Below are 20632 nucleotides of genomic sequence, written 5' to 3'. Positions count from 1 at the left end.
ATCTAAGATATGAAAATGGCTGGTAAACAGGAGAAGATTCAGATTTAAAAAATTGAAAAATTTGGAAGACAATTGGATAAGTTTTAAATGACTGATTTTGTAAAAATTAATTTTATAGATCTATAATTTGTTCAAAATCATATATACATACAATACAGAGTGTAAGAGGAAAGATGGTCACAACTTTGATAGAACATGGCAAAAGTAACCATTATTGTAATATAATGCATGATGGAATGAAATGTGAACATGGAAACATAGTAAGTACGAGGAATGTGGTGGACCCATCCTTTGGCTCCCTAGATTTCCTGAGCTCTCCTGCTTCAATTTCTTTCTCTGGGGACATGTGAAAAGCCAAGTTTTCAAGATACTCATTGACTCTCCTGAAAAGTAGTCACGGAAAGCCACTGCCACGAAAGTACATAACATGCTAGTTATCTTCCAAAGGTAAGAGGAAGTAAAGACACTCTGAGTGCAGCATTAAATGATTTTTATTTTCGCTAGCACTTTCAATGAACTTGTGTTCATCATCATCAGGTGAGCAAAACTTTAAAAATAGAATATAATGTTCTAATTAGGGTTTCTCATTTCCCAGTCTTTTGCTTGTCTCGAGATTCCGGGATAAAAGTGAACTGTTTCCCGGGATCCTGGGACAGAATTAATTATTTTTAAGATATACAAAATATCATGAAATAAAATAATATAATTATTTTTCATTTTTTAAAGTAATTACACTATGTAACCTCCAAAATCATATTAATAATGCTGTGTAAGATACATATTAAAAATTACCTTTGAATTACATAGAAATTTTTACAAATAGAAAATATTTATTAAAGTTTGCTGGAAACTGCATACAACAATAACAACAACAAAATGCTTTAAATTGACTTGAAAATTTTAAAAAAATGAACTTAGATCAAACTTCTAACTTAAAAGATAATTTTTGTTTTTTAAATAAAACATAATACAAAATATTATTGTAAATTTTTATAATAAGATTTTAAAAAGCAAAGATGGTCAATACTTCAATCAGTCAATCATTCTTATTTTAGTAATGAAAAGTCCTGCTACCAAGAATGCCCTTTCCGATTTAATTGATGTTAGTGGAATTGTCTTTAATGCATTTAAGAGAAGACAGATCTTATATGTTTTTTTCACTTGTAGCCTGGAAGATTTCAAGTTCGTTTTCGAGACTGTAATACTTCTTTCGCTCTCTAGTATTCTTGATTTGTCTACCTTGGCTGCTTTAATAGCGGCATCAAGCTTATAGCCCAACAATTCGGCAATTCGTTTGGCTTTAATTTTAATAATCAGGTTTATGAAGAAAAACTTCATACTCGCAGACTTCATACTCGTTTGTATCCTTGCCCAATTTGCACAACCTGGCATTACACAGTTATCGAAGCTACCAGGCATGGTTAAAAATTAAGACAGCATAAGCACAAATTTTCCAGATATTACAAGTTCTGACAAGTAAAGAATTTCCAGTCCTGCCACAAATAAGCTACATACTGATTATTGACCATTTGTGACATGCCATAACGAGGAAAAATTAGAAAAACTAATAAGTAGGTTTAAAATTAATAAATACAAACGCATTCTGACAGTTTATGAGTTAATTATACTTTCTATTTGCAAAATTTCCTCAACCTTAACACAAAATAAGAAAAAAGTGAACTTATAAGAAATTTGTGGGATTTTGTGGGATGAAAAAAATTTCTCGTGTTAAAAAAACAACCGAGATCCCGGGATCTCGTTTGAGAAACCCTAGTTCTACTGTAAGTGGAACACATATTATTTAAAGTTATAAAACTGTTATGAACATGCTACAAAGTTTGGTTACACTACACGTTGTGATGTCTTACAGCTCATGCATGGATATAGATAGACCCATGTTAAAGATGTGATAGCAGATGTACATCACTACTTAACCATTTATATAGAGCAATCCATACACTGAGCCGGTCAAGTAGAATTGTTGCATGGATCCAAGGTTGTTGAAAAAAGATTCCCATATAAACACAAGTTTCTGGTCGCTGCAGCATCTGAGCAGCATTGTTCAAGCACCTTTTTTAGTACACTTTCCTTTTACCATGTCATCCTGGTGCTCAGCTATGCAGTTAGCAAGCATTTGTGTTGTAGCCCCAATGTATCTTGTGTTCACCCCCATTACAGGATTCTCCAAAAGTATAGCATAGATTCCTGATTTTTCAAAGATAAAGAATTTATTCTGATCATTTTAGATGAGTATGCACAAATTCAGTAACAAAGATAGGGGCAGGAGAAAGTTATGTTGTCCAAATATATGGCAAATGCATATGGAAACCTCAGGAACAGAACAACAACCCATTATGGGCTTAAACAATGCTACTCAGATGCAGCAACCAGAAACTCATGTTTATGTGGGAATCTCTCCTCACAAAATCCTTGGAGCCATGCAACAATCCCACACTTGACCTGCCCAGTGTGTGGGTTTATCTACATAAATGGTTAAATAGTAATATACTGTACATCTGCTATCACACCTTTAACATGGGTCTATATCAACTCATGCACTACAAGACGTCACAAATCTAGCATAATTGAACTTTGTAGCATATTCATAATGGTTTCGTAATTTCTTAATTTTAAATAATATGTGTTCCATTTACATTACAACATTATATTCTATTTTTAGTTTGTTTTCCTGATGACAATGAACATAAGTTTGTTAAAATCACGAGCAAAAGTAAAAAACAGTTAACACCTCACTCAGCGTGTCTTTACTTCCTCTTATCTAATATTTGGCATGAAGATCAAACTACATTGTATTTTCCAAAGTGTATACCAATCACTCCGTTGTCATTGTGATGCACGTATTAAAGTTGGTGGTCATTCATTTGAATAATTCTTGTAAATATGAAACATTATTTTTTGTAAATATCCGTGATTTTATTTTAATCATGGCCATTTACAAAAAATAATGACTTTTAGTTTTCCATGATCTTCGTACTTACTGTGTTTCCGCATTCATATTTCACATTCCACCATGCATTATATTATGACATTATTGTCAAATTCTGCCATCCCTCAAACTTGTGACCATCTTTCCTTTTACATCCTGTATATATAAACATTCAATGAACTAACCCAATTTTTAATTAATGCCAAACAATCTTCCGGATATCTAATTGTTAAATTAGTCTTATTGTAGCCTGATAATCTAGCAGATTGTGAGATTACTCAATAATTACTCAATACTCAAGATTTTAATGCCTTCTGTAGGAGATGTGTATAATCTGTTTGAGACAAATTTATACAGTAAACTTAGTTGAAGATCTTTAATAACATGAAACATTTCTTTCAAGATTTTCAAGTTAATTTAAATTGTTTAGTTTCTCTAACATGTAGGGAGTGTTATAAACAATGCAACATTTATATACCATGTCAATTGAATGAATAATAAGATAATAACCTTAGGCATAAAAGAAAGTAACATAGAAGTGTTTTAATATCATCATCACACTCAATATCACTCTTAAACTTCAAATGACATTAAAAAATTGCTGTTTTGGAGCAACTTTTAGCTCTCAAACACTTCTTATATATATTAAAATTCATTTTAAAAAAAAGGAGGAAAGAATACATATAGCCTACAAGAGTATTAGAAAATACAGGGTCTTCCAAAAAAGAATGTTATCATTTTAAATTATAATAATTATGTTAATTATTACCAGAGAACATCGTAATGTAATTTAAAACATTGGAAAACTGTTAAGTTTCACATTTCCCATTACAATTTGTCAATGCATATACCTTGTGTCACAGGACATACATCCAAATGATACCCAAATTCCTCCTACACTGAATGTGGCATGTTCATCATCACTTCTCCCACAGCAGTCACAATTCTACAGCTTTAGCAGATTATTCATGTTGCAAAACAATGAGTGATTTTGACTCTAAAGTGCAGAACACAAAATGCCTTCTCTATTGTGGAGTCTCCATTTTCACTTACAGCACATCCTAGAGGCAGTAGATGAAAAGATATTTGAATGTAAATGGGAGGTGAAACTGAAACATTTACTCTATCAATTAGTTTATGTCACATACTTTTTGGATAATAATCCACATAATTACAGTAACTTAAAATGGTAGCATTAATTTTGGAAGACGTTATAAAACAATTTTTCTTGTGTTTTCTTACGTTAATGTGAACACAATTTAGAACAAATTTATGTAATTATGTTGAAAGATATAATTACATTAAAACTCAATTTCCTAATTCAATAAGGAAATTGTCTTTAATTTCTTGTTGTTGTTTTAATTTAAAAATCTAAAACAACCTCTTACTTTGGCAATTTTCCAACTAAAGTTTCTTACTTAAGTTCAATCAACTTCAACTCAAATCTGATTGATAAGAAAATATCTAAAACAGATCTTGAAAAATGCTCACTCTCTTATATAATACTTTTCTAACCAAGAGATTGTTGTAAACTTTTAAATTATATTTAATTAGGATTCATAAATATTTTTAAGAATATTATTTCAGCAAAATACTCAAAACTTACTTCAGAAAGAGAGTTTTCAGTTGTGGTACTGTTGCTGTCATCATTAACAGATTCAGTATTGATGCTACTCCTGTCACCTTTGCCATCTAACTGTTTTTTCTTTGATCTTTCTGAACCATTCTTTCTTCGGAGAAATTCTGCAAACTGAAAAATTTTTGTTTGTATTATAATAACTATATATAAAAAACAATATTAATCATGCAGTTATTTATAATAAGTTATTCTTGACTGACTAACAAAAGAGTATATAATACTCTCCTACTTCTTCTGCAGTCTTATAATATGCCAGGGTGAATCAACCTTGTCACACAGGAATCATACATTGCTTATCAGAAATATGTGAGAGTAGCATTCTCTATTAGAACAGTAATAAGTATACGTATAAAGTCTACTTGGACTTTGTTTATTAATAGGACTTATTATACTTGTGAAGTTTCTGATTAGCAATGAGAGGAAATCTTTGTCAAAAGTCAAAACAAAACATCTTTACTTTCACTTCTGTTTTGACTTTTGACTAAGATTTCCTCTCATTGCTAATCAAAAAATTTACCAATATAATAAGTCCTATTAATAAACAAAGTCCAAGTAGACAATGTACACAGAAATATAAAGTCTAAGTTTATAAAAATAAATTGTATAAGTAGACTGTATGCAAGCCATAATACAGTATAGAAGACTCACTGTCTTATGAGTCACAATTTGGCCACCATGATTATATGCATTTAGGCATGAGAAATGTGCACTAGAGAAATGTGATGCAATAAAATTTTTGCTGATTTGGTACTATTGATACCAGAAAGATCATCTGAACCGATAATCTCCTACCACCAATCATCTGAGATTTAGGTCTAGATAGGGCCACCAGACTCTCAGCAGGAGAATTTCTCTTGTGACTTAAATTTAAATGCCAATCATACTGTAGAATCTTGTTTTAACAGATCATTTGAGCTACCGAAAATTATCCATCATTCTGAGAATCTGTTATATCACAAACAATGAATTTCCCTCCAGAAAACACTAGAAAAAATATACATATAGAAGTACAGTATTAAGAATTCATGCATAAACCATAAGGATGCCGTTAGCTTATCAGACGCTTGGAGGTATCTTCTAAACAAAATAGATGACGATACCAAAGACTAAACAAATATTTTGTTTTATTTATTTACTTATTTATTTTATTCTCCATAGTTTCATCATTGTTGTATACTTTTACTTGTACCCTCAATTTTATAATGTTTATGCTTTACTTTTTCAATTTACATATTTTAAATCTTATTTGGAATATTATATTTAAACTTTAAAGAATTCTATTTAAAAGTGTTTGATCCTGAGAATGGCTACATAGATGGCCAAAAAATTTAAATATAAATATAAGTAGATGCTGGAATAGGCTAGTTCTTTAATGTACTTTACAATAATCCAGTTCAAAGTTAATATATGTAATGGATTTCCTGCTAACCCAGGAAAATATCTGTTATTCGATACCTTATATATAGGAAATACCTACACTTAAAATTATTCAGTCTTTTGAGATCTCCATCCTTATTTCTATAGAAACAGGTATGTTACAAGATTGTATATTATACCATATGGGTGTATGACAAAGCTGACAGAAACTGTATATACAGTAAGCATAAAAAGAGGCAAATTCCATATGCTCATTAGTGCTGCACTTGACTTCATGATTTGTTAAAGAATTGTCCATCTTAATTTGTTTGATGCTGCTTTCCTTCCTATTCAGTACAACTGCCTGATATTAGCAATGTCATGTACAGCCTGTTAGTTTATGCTGAAACTCATCAGGAAGGTCTTCATGACTTGGAAAGATTCGATGACCTCACTAAATTTCGACACTACACTAGGATCAGCATCAGAATGTTCACTAAGTGGCTTCTCCTCAATCATATCAGCCTATATTTAAAGAACTGTACAGTCAGCATGTTATGCTGACTGTACAGTTCTTTAAATGTACATATCCCAGATGTAACAAGTGCATCATCAAACTCTACAAATTCCCAGAAACATCCAATATTAATTAAATATTGAAAAAATATGAAGTTTACAATAGATGGGCTAGAAAAAAATTCATTATTTCAAGTTATGGATCTGCTAAAAAGAAGTAAAATTATATTGATTTGGTGGAATCTGGGAAAAAAACATCCGTCATTTTGAGAAATCCATTGTTCTATGATCTGTTAAAATGAGATTCTACTGTACATCTCTTCAAACTGCAAATTCTTTAATTGGCAATTCTATTCTATCATCTCATATAGCTATGATAATGTCCCTGTTATAATCCCTGATTTATTTACATCTGTGAATAATCATCTTCAAGTAGTAATAATGATTAAGTAATCTACATTAATGATTAAATTTAGTAACAATATGAGGTATAAGATTTAATACATCAATAATTATCATAAAATATTATTGTCATCAAAAATAAGCACTTTCAGCTATAAAACAAAACCAAATCAGAAAAAAATCAATTGCAAGGAAAGTGGAACTAATAAGATTGAAGAAGAAAACAGAGAAGCTCATTCTGAGTCATTCTTTTACTGAACTTCTCTAAATGTAATTTGTAAATCTTAATTAATAAATAATTAATGTTATTAACTGATTAACTACATGCTACTTAATTAAGTTTTAAAATTTTTAATTCAATAAAAATTAATATGAAGATTGATTTAAATTATTCTATTATGGGTTATATCTTAAGCAGGGCTGTGGAGTCGTGTAAAAATCTACCGACTCCAACTCTGACTTTTCCTTATCATCCGACTCCGGCTAAAACACCAAAACTCCACGACTCCGACTCCGACTCAACAGCCCTGCCAGGGCTGTGGAAGTCGCGTAAAAATCTACCGACTCCAACTCCGACTCTTCCTTACCATCCGACTCCGACTCCACAGCCCTGATCTTAAGTCAGTTTTTCTTGACCCATAAAACACACTCAACCAGAAAAGCAGGTAAAAGTTAACTACAGAATATTAATGCTATAAATACTTTATCATTTCTATTTATTTTACTGTAAACTTTTAAAAAGTGTGTCATAAACCAAGACAGAGAGATGAGAGTGGACTCAGGCTGACTAGTCACAAAAACCCGATTTCTCTATGAAATATATAAAATTGTATGACTAAAATAAGTAAAATAAATGAAAATGAATTTTTTATTTTACTTATTTTTTTATATTTAAAAAAGAAACAAAAACTGAGAAACTGGTCTTTTGTGTCTGACCAAATTGTCCTTTAGCATCTATCTTCATCTAGAACTGATAATAAATGTAATAAAGTATTTCTAATTTTACATTCATTTCCTTTCATTAACAAAGTTAATGAAACATAACTTCATTTAACTAAAAATATAATTAATATTATCTTATTCTTCACATATGTTAGTTTATATCAGAATGAATAATTGGAAATTAAACATATCAAGAGTTTTCCTGTTTGCTAATGTTAACTGAATGGAAACTATGCTTGAATACAAATTTTCTGTTTTATAATCTCATCATATTTATATTTTTATAATTGTAATTCATGGATAACTCAATAATCATGATGATAAAGTAGCAACCATTCTGGAGATCTGGGTTTGAATATAGACAGTAGACTATGTATGACAGACTCCAAGAGTGATAGACCACCTGGCTACTTCCATTGCAGTCTTGCCTAAATCTGTGATGGTCACATAATAGGCACTCTTATTGCCTTATGGCAGAAAGAGTTCTTAGTTATTAAGACCGTTTATTGTCCAACAATAGTGTGGAATTTAAAGGTCCCTAGCCATCACTGTAGCTGACAAGAACATTGTTTTATGGTAAAACTGGCCAGTGGCTAGCTTGGTGCAGCATGGTATTGGCATCAAATGTCAAAGTCAAAAATTGTTCAACTCTGGAGTTGTATCACCAGAAATGTGCATCTGTAGTTCAACACAAAGCAGAGCAGAGGGAAGAAGGCTACAAACTCCAATATTACTATGTCATGCTGTTACTTGACCATAAACTGATCCTTATTATTCAGATATTTTGCTATATCTACCAGTACTATATTAATGCATCTTAAAAGCTGTTGTTTAACCTTAGTACAGTACATTATCACTTCAAACTATCTGCTAACATTAGTTTGAATGCCATTTGAAGAGTTATTTTTGTATGTTTTATGACCTTATATAACTAGAATTTTCTGAAAAATTTTAAATTCCATTCAGTGACATAGCAAATTTTAAATTCTACCATTAAAGTTAGATCTAACTCAGCTATAGACAATGTAACAAACAATAAATTTCTAAGTTATAAAGTAAGTTATATTCATATAAATCCATTAAAAACAGATAGGAATTTAAAATATTATGCACAAAAGTAATAGTTTACGAGCTTATAGCTTATTATATCATTCAGGTTGAGGAATCAACAAACAGATACAGAAAATGATTCATCAATATAATATGCAGTATGAAAATAATAAAACTATAGATAGATTTTGATTATTTATTCAATAAAATAAAAGAAATTTTGAAAAATTGTATATTAGAATACAGAAAATTAGTTAAATTTATTAATTAAAAATTTCTAAAACTGATTTAAAACTTAAAGTTCACACGAAGTACAGTGAAACCTGCTAATATCAGTATGTCCACTGAAGGGATCAGTTCAAAGTGGTCACCTTATACAAGTGATCACATTAGCAAATTTCATTGTATTAAACTTTTAATTTAATTAAGGAAAACATTTACTTGTGTAAAATGTAATCATGTTAATTTACTTTAAAACAGGTGATTCATTATACATCAGATGGAAACAATAATACTTTAATATGTGCTTTAGTAACTAGATTTTATGCTCTTCTTTTAATTATAAAAATGAGATAGATTTAATCACATACAGAGTCTTCCAAATAGTGTGCTACCACTTAAATTATTGTAAGTTATGTTAATTATTATCTGAGAACATTGTAATGTACATTAAAACATGGAAAAAGTGCCCAAGTTTTACATTTGTCTATTATAATTTCTCAAAATGTGAACCATGCAATGCAAGATTTGCATTTTACGAATTCTTCCTATGCTCGCTATGGCATATCCTCTTATCTTTCCTCTAATAGCAGCCACAATTCTACAGCTCCTGCAGATTACTGATGTTGCACAACGATGAGTGATTCCAACTTTTTAAGACAGGTTTACATCTTCACAAAACACAAAATGCCTTCTCTAGAGGAGAGTTGCCAGTTTCATTTATGGTGCTTCCTAGTAGACAAGATGTTTAAATGCAGATGAGAGATGAAACTCAGACAATCACTCTATTCATCTGTGTACATTGCATACTTCTTGGATAATAATTAACATAACTACATCAATTTAAAACATAGCATTCATTTTGGAAGACCCTGAACATTAATTTCAGATATAAAAGATATATCACTTTACTAGGACAGACTGCTGAAATATAAAAATGAATTTTGCCAACTTATGTGTTAGTCATCATTCTTTGGCTTAAGAGTCAATTAAAGTGTAGAAATCAATTCACAAATTTTGGCTGGAAGCAGTGCATTAACAAATGAGGCTCTAGAATAATTAACAAAGAATATGCCAGAGCTTCACATCTTGTAAAATTTTCATAACACAGATTCAGCCTTTCTACTGCACATCATAGTAGCCTGGCTAAAACTTGTGAAATATATTGTACAGTATTAATTGTGTGTGTATGTGAATAACTAGGCAGGACTTTAAACAACAAGTTTTAAACACAAAAAAAAGTCAGCTGCAAAGGACACTGACTTGAACTATACTCTCATCCCTCTCTCACGTAGCAGTCTTAAAAATTATATTCATGACAATACTATGTAGAAGTGGAACCAACAATGGTTGAACAGTAAAACTGTTAAAATAACAAGACTATTTTCCTAGTGTTGAATGCAGATTCTCATCACCACTTACAGATTTAACGTTTGCTACTGCTCAACTACTTACTGAGCATGGTAATTTTCGAAGCTACTGGCGATGTATAACCGGGCAGAAACTGCCTTTTGCTTTTGCTCTACAGAAAACCTTGACACTGTCGACCGTATGATATATCATTGTCCAATTTACGATCAAGATAGACTTATTCTGAAATTAGAAACCTTCATGCATGGTTTCAGGTGGCCATGTCCACTCGATAAGCTGTTCAGAAGCCACTGTTTGATTCTTTATACAATTATGTTCAAAAAATATGGAAGAAAAGACTATAATTTCTAATTTCTAGTTTTTTACATTTCAGTTTTCACTAAAAGCTGAATAGTTATTTTATGTTTACTTTGTATCATTTATTTTGGTTTATGCATCCTTAGTGTTATACTCCCATAGGAGTGATGCACTTATTTCTAATATAAAAAAAAACACAAAAAAGAAGAAAATTCAATTTTTTGGAGTTAAATAAATGATATTTTTAGTAATGTTATTTATGTTTAAGCAGACACATACAATATAAAGAAATTGTGCATTTAAATTCCACCGAATCAATAATTTTTGTTTTTAAAATTTCTATATTAATTACACACACAGTAAACATTTACTTTTATGAACTAATTAGTTTCTGGAATACATTCATTACGTGAGCTATTATCTAGCATAGGAACAACATTATAAATTAAACTCATATATCTAAAAATACAGTTAAAATTATATAATACAAAACAGATGACGAACTCAAGCATATGACACTTAAATATGGTATTTTATACATTCAAAACAGATGTCAAAGCTGGAGAGAAGTTGTAAAGCAAGCAGTCAAATCTATTATAAAATTAATATCTAATTGTTAAAACTTATTCATCATGACAGCACACAAAACTTTACACCAAATTACATTAATAATTTAATCAAAATGAGTAATTATTTATTATGACATGAACTCCATTGCCATTTTTAATCATATTTTTAATTTATTTAAAATATATGCTCTCCAACTTAAATTAGTACTGTAGTGTTTTGCCTCTGTGCGTCATACTTTTCTGTTAGCAACAAAGTTGTGCCAGTCATCTACAGTAGAGCCTCGATTATCCGACCCCCAATTAACCGACACCTCAGTTAACCGACCGTCCTAGTCGGCAAATTTCAAATGTCCGCTAGTGATGTGGCGCTACAATATTTGGCTATGTCTTGGCTACTTTAATATTATTTTTACGTGTTTTAGCTCATTCAACCATGAAAGAGAGCAAGTATTTAAAACGAGGCTTAATTTTCTAATTTTTAATGCTACAATAGCAACGATTATTATTTTAAAAAATTTTTGTTAGGCTTAACATCGATGAAAATTCAATGCAAAGTAAGTTAATAGCGATATACTAATATACTAATTACATGGGATATAATAATATACTACACTAATAATGGATTTTTTCATACTTTACGGTTATCCGACTTTTCAATTATCCGACCAACCCCAGTCCCCAATTGAGTCAGATCATCGAGGCTCTACTGTATCTAACTCCATTCAGGGGAAAATTTCCGAATTGTAATAACAGGACTTCTGGTTTGCATCAAAAGTTTATATACAGCTAATCAGGGCCTTCTGCCCGTAACCTTTGCAGAAAAACAATTTGCAGAGAAAAAAGTTTTTTCTCTGCAAACTGTTTTTTTTTAATACCTTTTCTAACTTTAAAAATTTTTAGTCATTATTGGTTTAATGTTTTAAAATTTGAAGTTATATAATATCCAAAAAGTCAGAAGAGAAAGAAAATTATAATTTTTTCATATTTTACATTTATGTAAGAAAAAAATAATAATAATAAGTGAAAGTCATTCTTAAAACTATAAATCTTACTATCCTCCCCCTCCCCATTTCTCTCCTCTTAGGTCACCTCCTCTCTGCACACGTGTTTGGCAATCCCTGTTTGTTTCAGCTTTTAGTGATTAGTTTGCCTGATGATACCCACTCAACATAAACGAAAACATTTGCATTTGTTATAAAATTTGTTTTAAGAACAGATGATCATTATCATTTTTCAAAGAGAAAAAATAACTTCTAGATGTAAGGAAGTTTGGTAACCAAATAGTAATTCACCTTAACAGAAGTACTTTGATAGTAGTTTCATTGCAATTAACCTTATACAAGATGTCCCATGTAAAGTGTTACAAGCTAATAACTCCAGAACAACTTCAAATTGTCTTTTTCATTTTTATGATTTCAAAGGTACTTCTTAACAATGATATAATTACATCACTCCTCAACCTCTCTTATAGAGGTGACAGACAGAGAACAACTTTAAAATTTCGAATGGAATTCTTTAGAAAAGTGTACATTGTTAGATTATACAGAAAAGAAAAATATTTTTATCTAAAGTATTTTTTATAACATGCATGTATTAAAATTTATGAACTGTTGAAGCTTTGAGTTGACTCAAATTGTACTGTAGTCCATCTCCATCCAAACATGCAATCAACTATAGAAGATGTGCCAATAATCTGAGAAATGAGTTTTCAGCTAAATGATGCTCCTACACATTTTTTCAAAAGATACACAAACATTCAGCAACATATAAATAGGTCTCACACCTCAATTACAGTAGCTCCCATATCCAAGGGACACATTCCAAACTTCCAGTATCCAATGGATATCTTTGATACATAGATATGTCTATATAGTATGTGAATGTGGTCTCAGCATAAAAGTTTTTTCTTTCCTTATTAAGTCAGGAACTTTCATCTTTTCATGTAAAAGAAGCATTTTATGGCTTCTCTTCAACATGTAAGAATTGCCAGCATCACTACTTTGCTCACTCTGAAGCCTTTAAGTAAAATAAGGATCACTTAAACACTGTAATAATGCAACAATCAATTTGATAACTCAGACTACTACTAAGTGATCTAAGTGACTAATAAGTGGGTAGCATATACAGCAGTGTTTCTCAACCTCTAACAAATCGTCGCCCCCTTCAACGTAGTATCGTCCCCTTCACTTCAAAATTCCGATGCCGTGGTGTAAAGGAGTCAATGTCCGATCGTTATTTTATGTTTTGGGGCGTTATTTTTATTTAATTATTTTCTTTTTGGAGTTCTTTTTTTTGTTAAAGACAAACTCTTAAGCACCAGTGACCATGAAAGAAAAAGCAAACTTAATTTGCATCTGTGCCTGATCCTGGAACGACATGTTATGTAAATTAAGACAGTGCGGAGCTGCACTCGAGGTAGAATAAAAGGTGGCACATCCACGACAAAGGTAGGAAACTTCAGGTGACCACTGTGGGAGCGACGGCAGTGATAAACTAGAGGAAATAGTATCTTTTGCTGTAAAATCATAATTTTTGAGATAGAGATAAGTTTTGTTGAGTTGGATATTATAAGTATTATTGTCTTTGATTATTGATTTTTGTTGCTACTTTTCCAGTGTTCAATTATTTAACTTACTGTTGGGACAATTAACCCATTATTGTTTTTTTTGTCAAGATAATAAACCTTATATTTATTGTGAATTATTATATGTGGTTGTGAAAATTATTGGTTTTTTTTTATTTTGGAAAGTCCAGGCCTGGTACTTGAACCTACTATTGTGTAACCCCTTTTTGTTTTCATAAACGGTGCGTTACAGTGGGCCAGGGTTAATGCCAAATTCATACTGCATTGAGTAGACTAGTGACTAGTATAATATTATTTGTTTAATTATTGTACGATATAATGAATAAAATATTTAATTAATCTTAATATAATGTTTTACTATATCGCCCAAAAAATTGTTTTTTTGCCCCCCAAAATATAAATTGTGACAAATCACCCCCTCAACATGGAAAAACGCCCACATGGGGGCAATATCACCCCCATTGAGAAACACTGATATGCAGCTTAGATATGATGGAAAAAATTATTCTAGTCTCGCCAAGGACAGTAAAAGAATTTCATCATTCTATTCATAATGGCATACAATTTAAAACTTAGGCCTATGAACTGTTTAATTCTAGAATTTTTCTTTTATTATTTTTGGATCATGGTTGATTACAGATAACTAGAACTATGGAATGAGAAACCAGGAATAAGGGATACATACTACTGTACTTTCTTTAGAGACACATCAAAGAAAATCTGATGTACAGTACAGTACTTATCACTGGTTTTAGTACAGTACGTCTCCACATGAGAAAACCTAATCTCTATGGTAGACTATGTCTCTGCATGAAAGAACATTAAGTTATTGAGAGTTGAATTTCCTGGACTCTACTGTATCTTGTAACTTGTAAAAATGATTTAAAGTTAAAAATAAACAAAAGTGTTTCATATTAATATCCAAAATATGATTAAAATAAATATAAATACATAAGATTAAAAATTATAGCTGTAAGTAATTTTTATCAAAATTACTTTCAAGTACAAGTTCAACTTCAAATAAAGAGAACTTTAGTATTTGTTATATTTGCTTAATAATTCTTCATGAATACTTGTGAACATAATTTTTAAACATAACCATAACAGACTGACTATTCTACTTTATTTCCATATGTATGAAATGTAGCAAAATCCTGTACAAATATATCAACAATTTATTTATTATTTGTAATATTTTAAAAATCATATGTTTTAAGCACATGCATTTATTCAATTGATGGATTTAACATAAACAACAATTCACATGCTTCTTTGAGATGCAAATTTTACAACAAGTGATCAAATTTCCAATTAGAAATCTTATCTATACTTTCAGTAATTATTCTTAATTTTCATGTTTCTTTCTTCTGTCCAATTGTCAAAATAAATGCACATTGTGCTTACAAATACTTATCATCTGTTTATACATTAATTATGTTATGACAAGTTTATCCTCACTAAAGGATGGTGCCTATATCCTGTACAGTTGCTTAACATAAAAAAAAAACAAACAATTTAATATAATCTAGTAACACGAACCACACTTTAATCCCTAATTCCTTACAGAGTTATAAACAAGAACTTCCTACAGGATTTCTAAACAGCAGGAACATCCTCATATAGGCTACTTGTTTTGCACTTACAAATTTGGCAACATACCAAAAGAAATGGGTTAACTTTATTTTTGCTGTATTTAAACATTGACTCACATATTATTTTACTAAATTATCATTGTATTGTATCCAGAATGTATAATGTAATGTCCATTCATAACCTCTTACATCACAGTAATGTAAATATATTTGTGCCGACAGCAATCTTTATCGGCAGTTAATCAAAGGATAAGGTAGATAAATTTCGTATTTTCTTGTGGAAAATCAATCATGTGCATGTTAATTCAATGCTTTTCATGGAAATATTTCTTTTGAAATTGATTAATTTTTATGTATATATGTGAAACTGATTGATTTTAGTGCACGTTTTATTGTTGTAATTGATTAATTTGATGTTTTTACTTATTTTATAACTTGAAATGGATCCTTTGTGGTCTTATACGTGCTAAATATAGCATTATTCATTGATAGAACTTACTTTTTCTCTACCAGCTTGAAGTTTTTTCTGCCTCTCGCAGGCATCCATAGTTTATGTCTTAATAACGAAGATCATAACATAAATCAAGAACGATTTCCCAAATTACTAATGTCCTACAGCAATTTTTATCCATGGATAACGGGAATTTGTTTTTTTTTTCACTTCGTTAAACTGAAAAATAAAAAAAATAACATCTTCCACACAAAATCAAAATACAACGTCCCCACTTGTCATAGTGGCGCCGCCTAGTGAAAGAAGTAACAAAATGGTTCTAATTTATTAAATTTTTTTTTAACGTTATATAATTTTTTAAATCAAACATTAATTTCGGAGTAATTTTTTCAATTATTTTTTAAATTAGATTATTAATACACCATTTATTTTAATTTCTGGTGTTTTTCGGTTCGGAATTACTTTCCCATCATGGAGTCGATCCCGAGTGGTAGAATACTACCTTACCGCTCGGCCGTTGGGAAGGATTGTATGAAAAGAGCGCTCTTATTAGAGTATAAACAATAAAATAATGAAAACCAGACGAATAGATTTTTTATTTCTGAATATTGATTCTCAGATATTTTTGCTTCTGATTACACACATTGACATTGCAAGCGAGAAGCGAATAAGCTTCAGACGTTACGAAAAATAACTCCGATATGAAAATAGGATTACGTAGCTACAGCGTTTATCTTTTAATTGTTAATATTATGGATAATATTATTAATGGACACACGTAGAAACAATAGTATATGCAACCAAACTTCGACCGTTAGAAGACTTGAAAGCTAAAATAACTAATGTGATTTCAGGCATTACAGTAGACCCCCCTATAACACTGTAGATACTTCCGTGTTATATAAATTCCATGTTGTACAAGTCACTTAGATTTTACAAATACGTGTGCTGGGCTGTGAATGGCTCAGATATGTGTAAAATCTAAGTGACTCGTACAACATGGAATTCATACAACGCAAAATTATCTATAGTGTTATAGGGGGTCTATTTTGAAAATGTTTTTTTTTACAGAACTACAAAATCGTATTACCCGTTGTATTACTAATGATGATGGACATATGGAAACTTAATAAAATGCAATAAAACAATAAAAAGTACAGATTTTCTTATTTCCAATACATTTTACATAATTTTTCTATAATTTTTCTTATATTTATGGATATCAGTATGTATGAATTTGTTCACTCACTTTCAAGCTTAACTCCTGTGCTTTCGGTTGAAATTTTCTGAAATTTTGCAGAGAGGTTTCTGTGTTAGTCGGGTTGATTCTGTTAAATTTTGGTGGTTATAAGTCGAGAGGGTGGAGAGATAGACCGGGAATCATGTTCATATATATTATTTTAAATAGCTATAATTCAACTTTTAAATTTAGATAAACATTGATTTATATTTAGTTTAAACAGTTGCTTCTATTAAACGCATTTGTTTACTTATATTTCAGGTGATAATATAGAAAATAAGATCTATTTTGACTCAAATCATTTCAATATTTTTCTAATTTTACAAATTAAAAATTAATTAAAATATGATTTATAAAATTTGGGTAATTTACTTGTAAAAGGATCCACACACTTAACTGATTTATTAATTTCCTCCATTAATTATGCATTATTTATTCAAATTAAATTTTTGGAGCTTTTTTGCATCGATAATTAAACAGAAATTTAATTATAAAACTAATTTTTTTAATATAATGAAACCGTTTATCTGCAAAACTATGCTTCTTTCTGACCCACCTGCCAGCATCATTACAATTCATCAGAAATCAAAAATATCTACTCCCTTCCTCTAATTACGTCATAAGGTCAAAAGTTCAAACTATTAGCAAATACTTTTGTGATGAATGGTGAGAAAAATGAATGACAAACGTCGTCAAAAATTTTCCTCGGTTACAAACGAATCCTTTCTCCCCCATAAACTGTAACATAATAGTATACTTGAATAGTTTATATACTCATCAAATACACACTAGTTCTTATATATCCTATATCTATTGTCCAAATTTTCTGATATTTTGTAAAGATGTTTGCATATTAGAGGCATTTATGTTAATAAATTTTATAGGTTAAAAGTCGAGGGGTGAAAAGATAGGGGGGAGTCGTTCAAATATTTTTTTACCTTTATATGACATTGTATACGAGCTCCCATTACCTTGGGTAGGATAATTTTCTCTTTTTCCTCCTTTCTGAGCATTTACTTGCTATGCTAATTCTTTTATGTACAGTACACACAGTAAATACTCTAATCATTATTTATACAAGTATACACTTTAAATACATTTAATCTTTCCTTAAGAAGTTACTAAACACACTAATCGTTTGATATATATTTACTAATACAACAATTTTACATGATTACATACCACTAAATTCTGATAATTCCAAAATTAGTTATACAGGAAACTGTATATAGGACTTCTATTAATATACAATATAAATCTATATGTTTACCAGTATATTTTTGTTATAGAATAAACAAAACCTTCATATTAAAAACTCTGTTTACTTTCATTGAAACTGAATTTTAATGTTTTCAATTTAATAATATAATATTATTTTCAATTACAATTAAGAAATGTTCTAGATTTTATTCCTCCGCATCCTCACCCCCTTTAATTCTTTTACAAATTTGCGTTTATGTGTATAAAGATATCTTTATTTAAATATAAGCTACCCCAATTTTAGACTTATACGAAAATCAATACCCGTCTGTATGTCTGCTCGTTCATTGTTTTTTTTAACTATTTCACCTAATTTAAGATCTTCGCAATTATTATTAATTAATTAAAAAAACATTTTAAAAATTCATTTAAAATGATCTGAAGTAGGATGTTGTATGTTTGCTATTTGCATACTCATAAATAATTGAATCGACCAATAATTTTAGTTTAAATAAATCGAATTTGTTCAGCTACAGTTTATTTTTCTATACCTGAAGGTTATATTATACTTGAATAGTGAGGAACAGTCACAAACACGGTTTGATAATAAGAGAATCATGATGGCTCGACCTTTATCTCTTCTAGTTTTGATTTTTGGTAAGTTTAATTATATTTTTTTTTTAATTATTTAACATATAATTTAATAAAAATTATTATAATTCTTTACATAGTTACTGTGGAGGCTGCAGTAATTCGACCATATAATGTACAGGTATATATATTTATTCATTTAATTATTTTAAAATAGATTTTATGTATCTTATATATGAATTTTTCGTGTTGAGAAAATAAAATTAATTAAGGTTTTGGAGGTGATTAAAGATTCAAGTTTTTACCTTATTATAGATTTAATCCTTAACAAAAGATTAAAGTTTGACTCCTCTTATATATTGCCCATTTAATGGCAACCTATGCTGTCTGTTATTATGGGAACGAAATCAGAGCAGATTTTAATTGTTTTTTACACATATATATAGACTATATATATATATTTTTTTGCTTTTAGATTTACTGTCCTGAACATCCGAATGAATATGCTGTGAGTTTATATTCTATTTATCCTATAATTTAAATATCGGTTATTACTTTTTTTTTACGAAGTATGGAGTAAAAGTCCAGCAATATTCGCGTAACCTTCCAGATATTTTTGGATGAAATACATTTCTGGGAGGTGGGGAAAGTTGCCCTAGCAATATAGTGAAAGTTACAGGGTAGATGGAAAGTAACTAGGCATTAAGAAATCGCTATAATTTTTTGTAATATTAAGATAATCTTAATAAAATGTAATATCCGTGTACAATAATGAATGGAGTTTTATAATTCCTTCATCATTGGTGTGGATAGTGACCAGGAGAGACCAGGCACACAGAGGCAAGAAAGACGGTCTGTTTGAGAGTGAACGCAAATTGCTGCACACTATGAGCTGTGGAAATCAGTAATTGCAGAGATTGTTGCATACAGTAAAAATGGCACATTCCATCCGGAAACAATCAAGAATTGTCATTCGAAATTAAAATGACCACAGGTTTGTTTGAGGACGCACAGAGAAGTGCCCGTCCATCCACATCACGATTTGAAGAAAGAATGTTGGTGGCAGTGCCGGCCCGAGGCAAGTTTTAGGATGGAGCGAGATCCTATTATGGCGCCCCCTTGGTCAGTAGCGTAGCGAACATAACTGGCGCTCGTGGCACGACACTTTATTGGCGCCCCCTCCAGAACACATATAGTTTGTCTTGGAGACCATTTGGGCGCCCCTCTGCGAGTGGCGCCCGGTGCTTGATGCACCCCCTCACTACGCCACTGCCCTTGGTTGCCCCCAAATTTATACCCTTTAATTTTCTTTACCACTGAGGCGCCCCCTAGGACTTAGCGCCTGGAGCGGCTGCTCTTTTCGCCCTATGGTAGGGCCGGCTCTGATTGGTGGATGGCGCCGCGCTCACATTGAACTTTAAAGTATGCATCCGTATTTCCATTTAATCTCGTAGAAGTATAATAATTTTAACCAAACTTACTCGATACATATAAAAAATTTAGTGATTTCTTAATGCCTAGTTATTTTCCACCCATTCTGTAGTTTTGTTAACCTTCTGTGAGTCGCATGGGTCTGACAGACCCGACGCGATTTTTAGTCAAAATTTTTTAATATTAAATATTTTTTGAAAAATTTGAAAAAATTAATATTCCTCAAACTTTTTAA

At 30.6% G+C, this 20632-nt stretch overlaps 2 protein-coding genes across 2 annotated transcripts in view; one reads left to right on the top strand and one right to left on the bottom strand.

Annotated features, from left to right (window-relative positions):
• Positions 1-16217, bottom strand: part of LOC111639351 (girdin-like) — a 40167-nt gene extending 23950 nt beyond the window's left edge. Inside the window, exons 1-2 of the mRNA XM_023385220.1 lie at positions 15984-16217; positions 4554-4697 (exon numbers count right to left, since the gene is read on the bottom strand). Coding sequence (XP_023240988.1) covers positions 4554-4697; positions 15984-16031 — 192 coding nt within the window. The 5' untranslated portion in view covers positions 16032-16217. The remainder of the gene's footprint in view (positions 1-4553; positions 4698-15983) is intronic.
• A 2778-nt stretch (positions 16218-18995) lies between these two features.
• Positions 18996-20632, top strand: part of LOC111639350 — a 10308-nt gene continuing 8671 nt past the window's right edge. The window contains exons 1-2 of the mRNA XM_023385219.1: positions 18996-19032; positions 19107-19147. Coding sequence (XP_023240987.1) covers positions 18996-19032; positions 19107-19147 — 78 coding nt within the window. The remainder of the gene's footprint in view (positions 19033-19106; positions 19148-20632) is intronic.

The sequence above is a fragment of the Centruroides sculpturatus genome, unplaced genomic scaffold (genome assembly GCF_000671375.1).
Source record: "Centruroides sculpturatus isolate CEXI.00-Female unplaced genomic scaffold, Cexi_2.0 scaffold942, whole genome shotgun sequence".
Taxonomy (NCBI): domain Eukaryota; kingdom Metazoa; phylum Arthropoda; class Arachnida; order Scorpiones; family Buthidae; genus Centruroides; species Centruroides sculpturatus.
The sequence above is the reverse complement of the archived record's forward strand: the minus strand, read 5'-3'. Positions and strand labels throughout refer to the sequence as shown.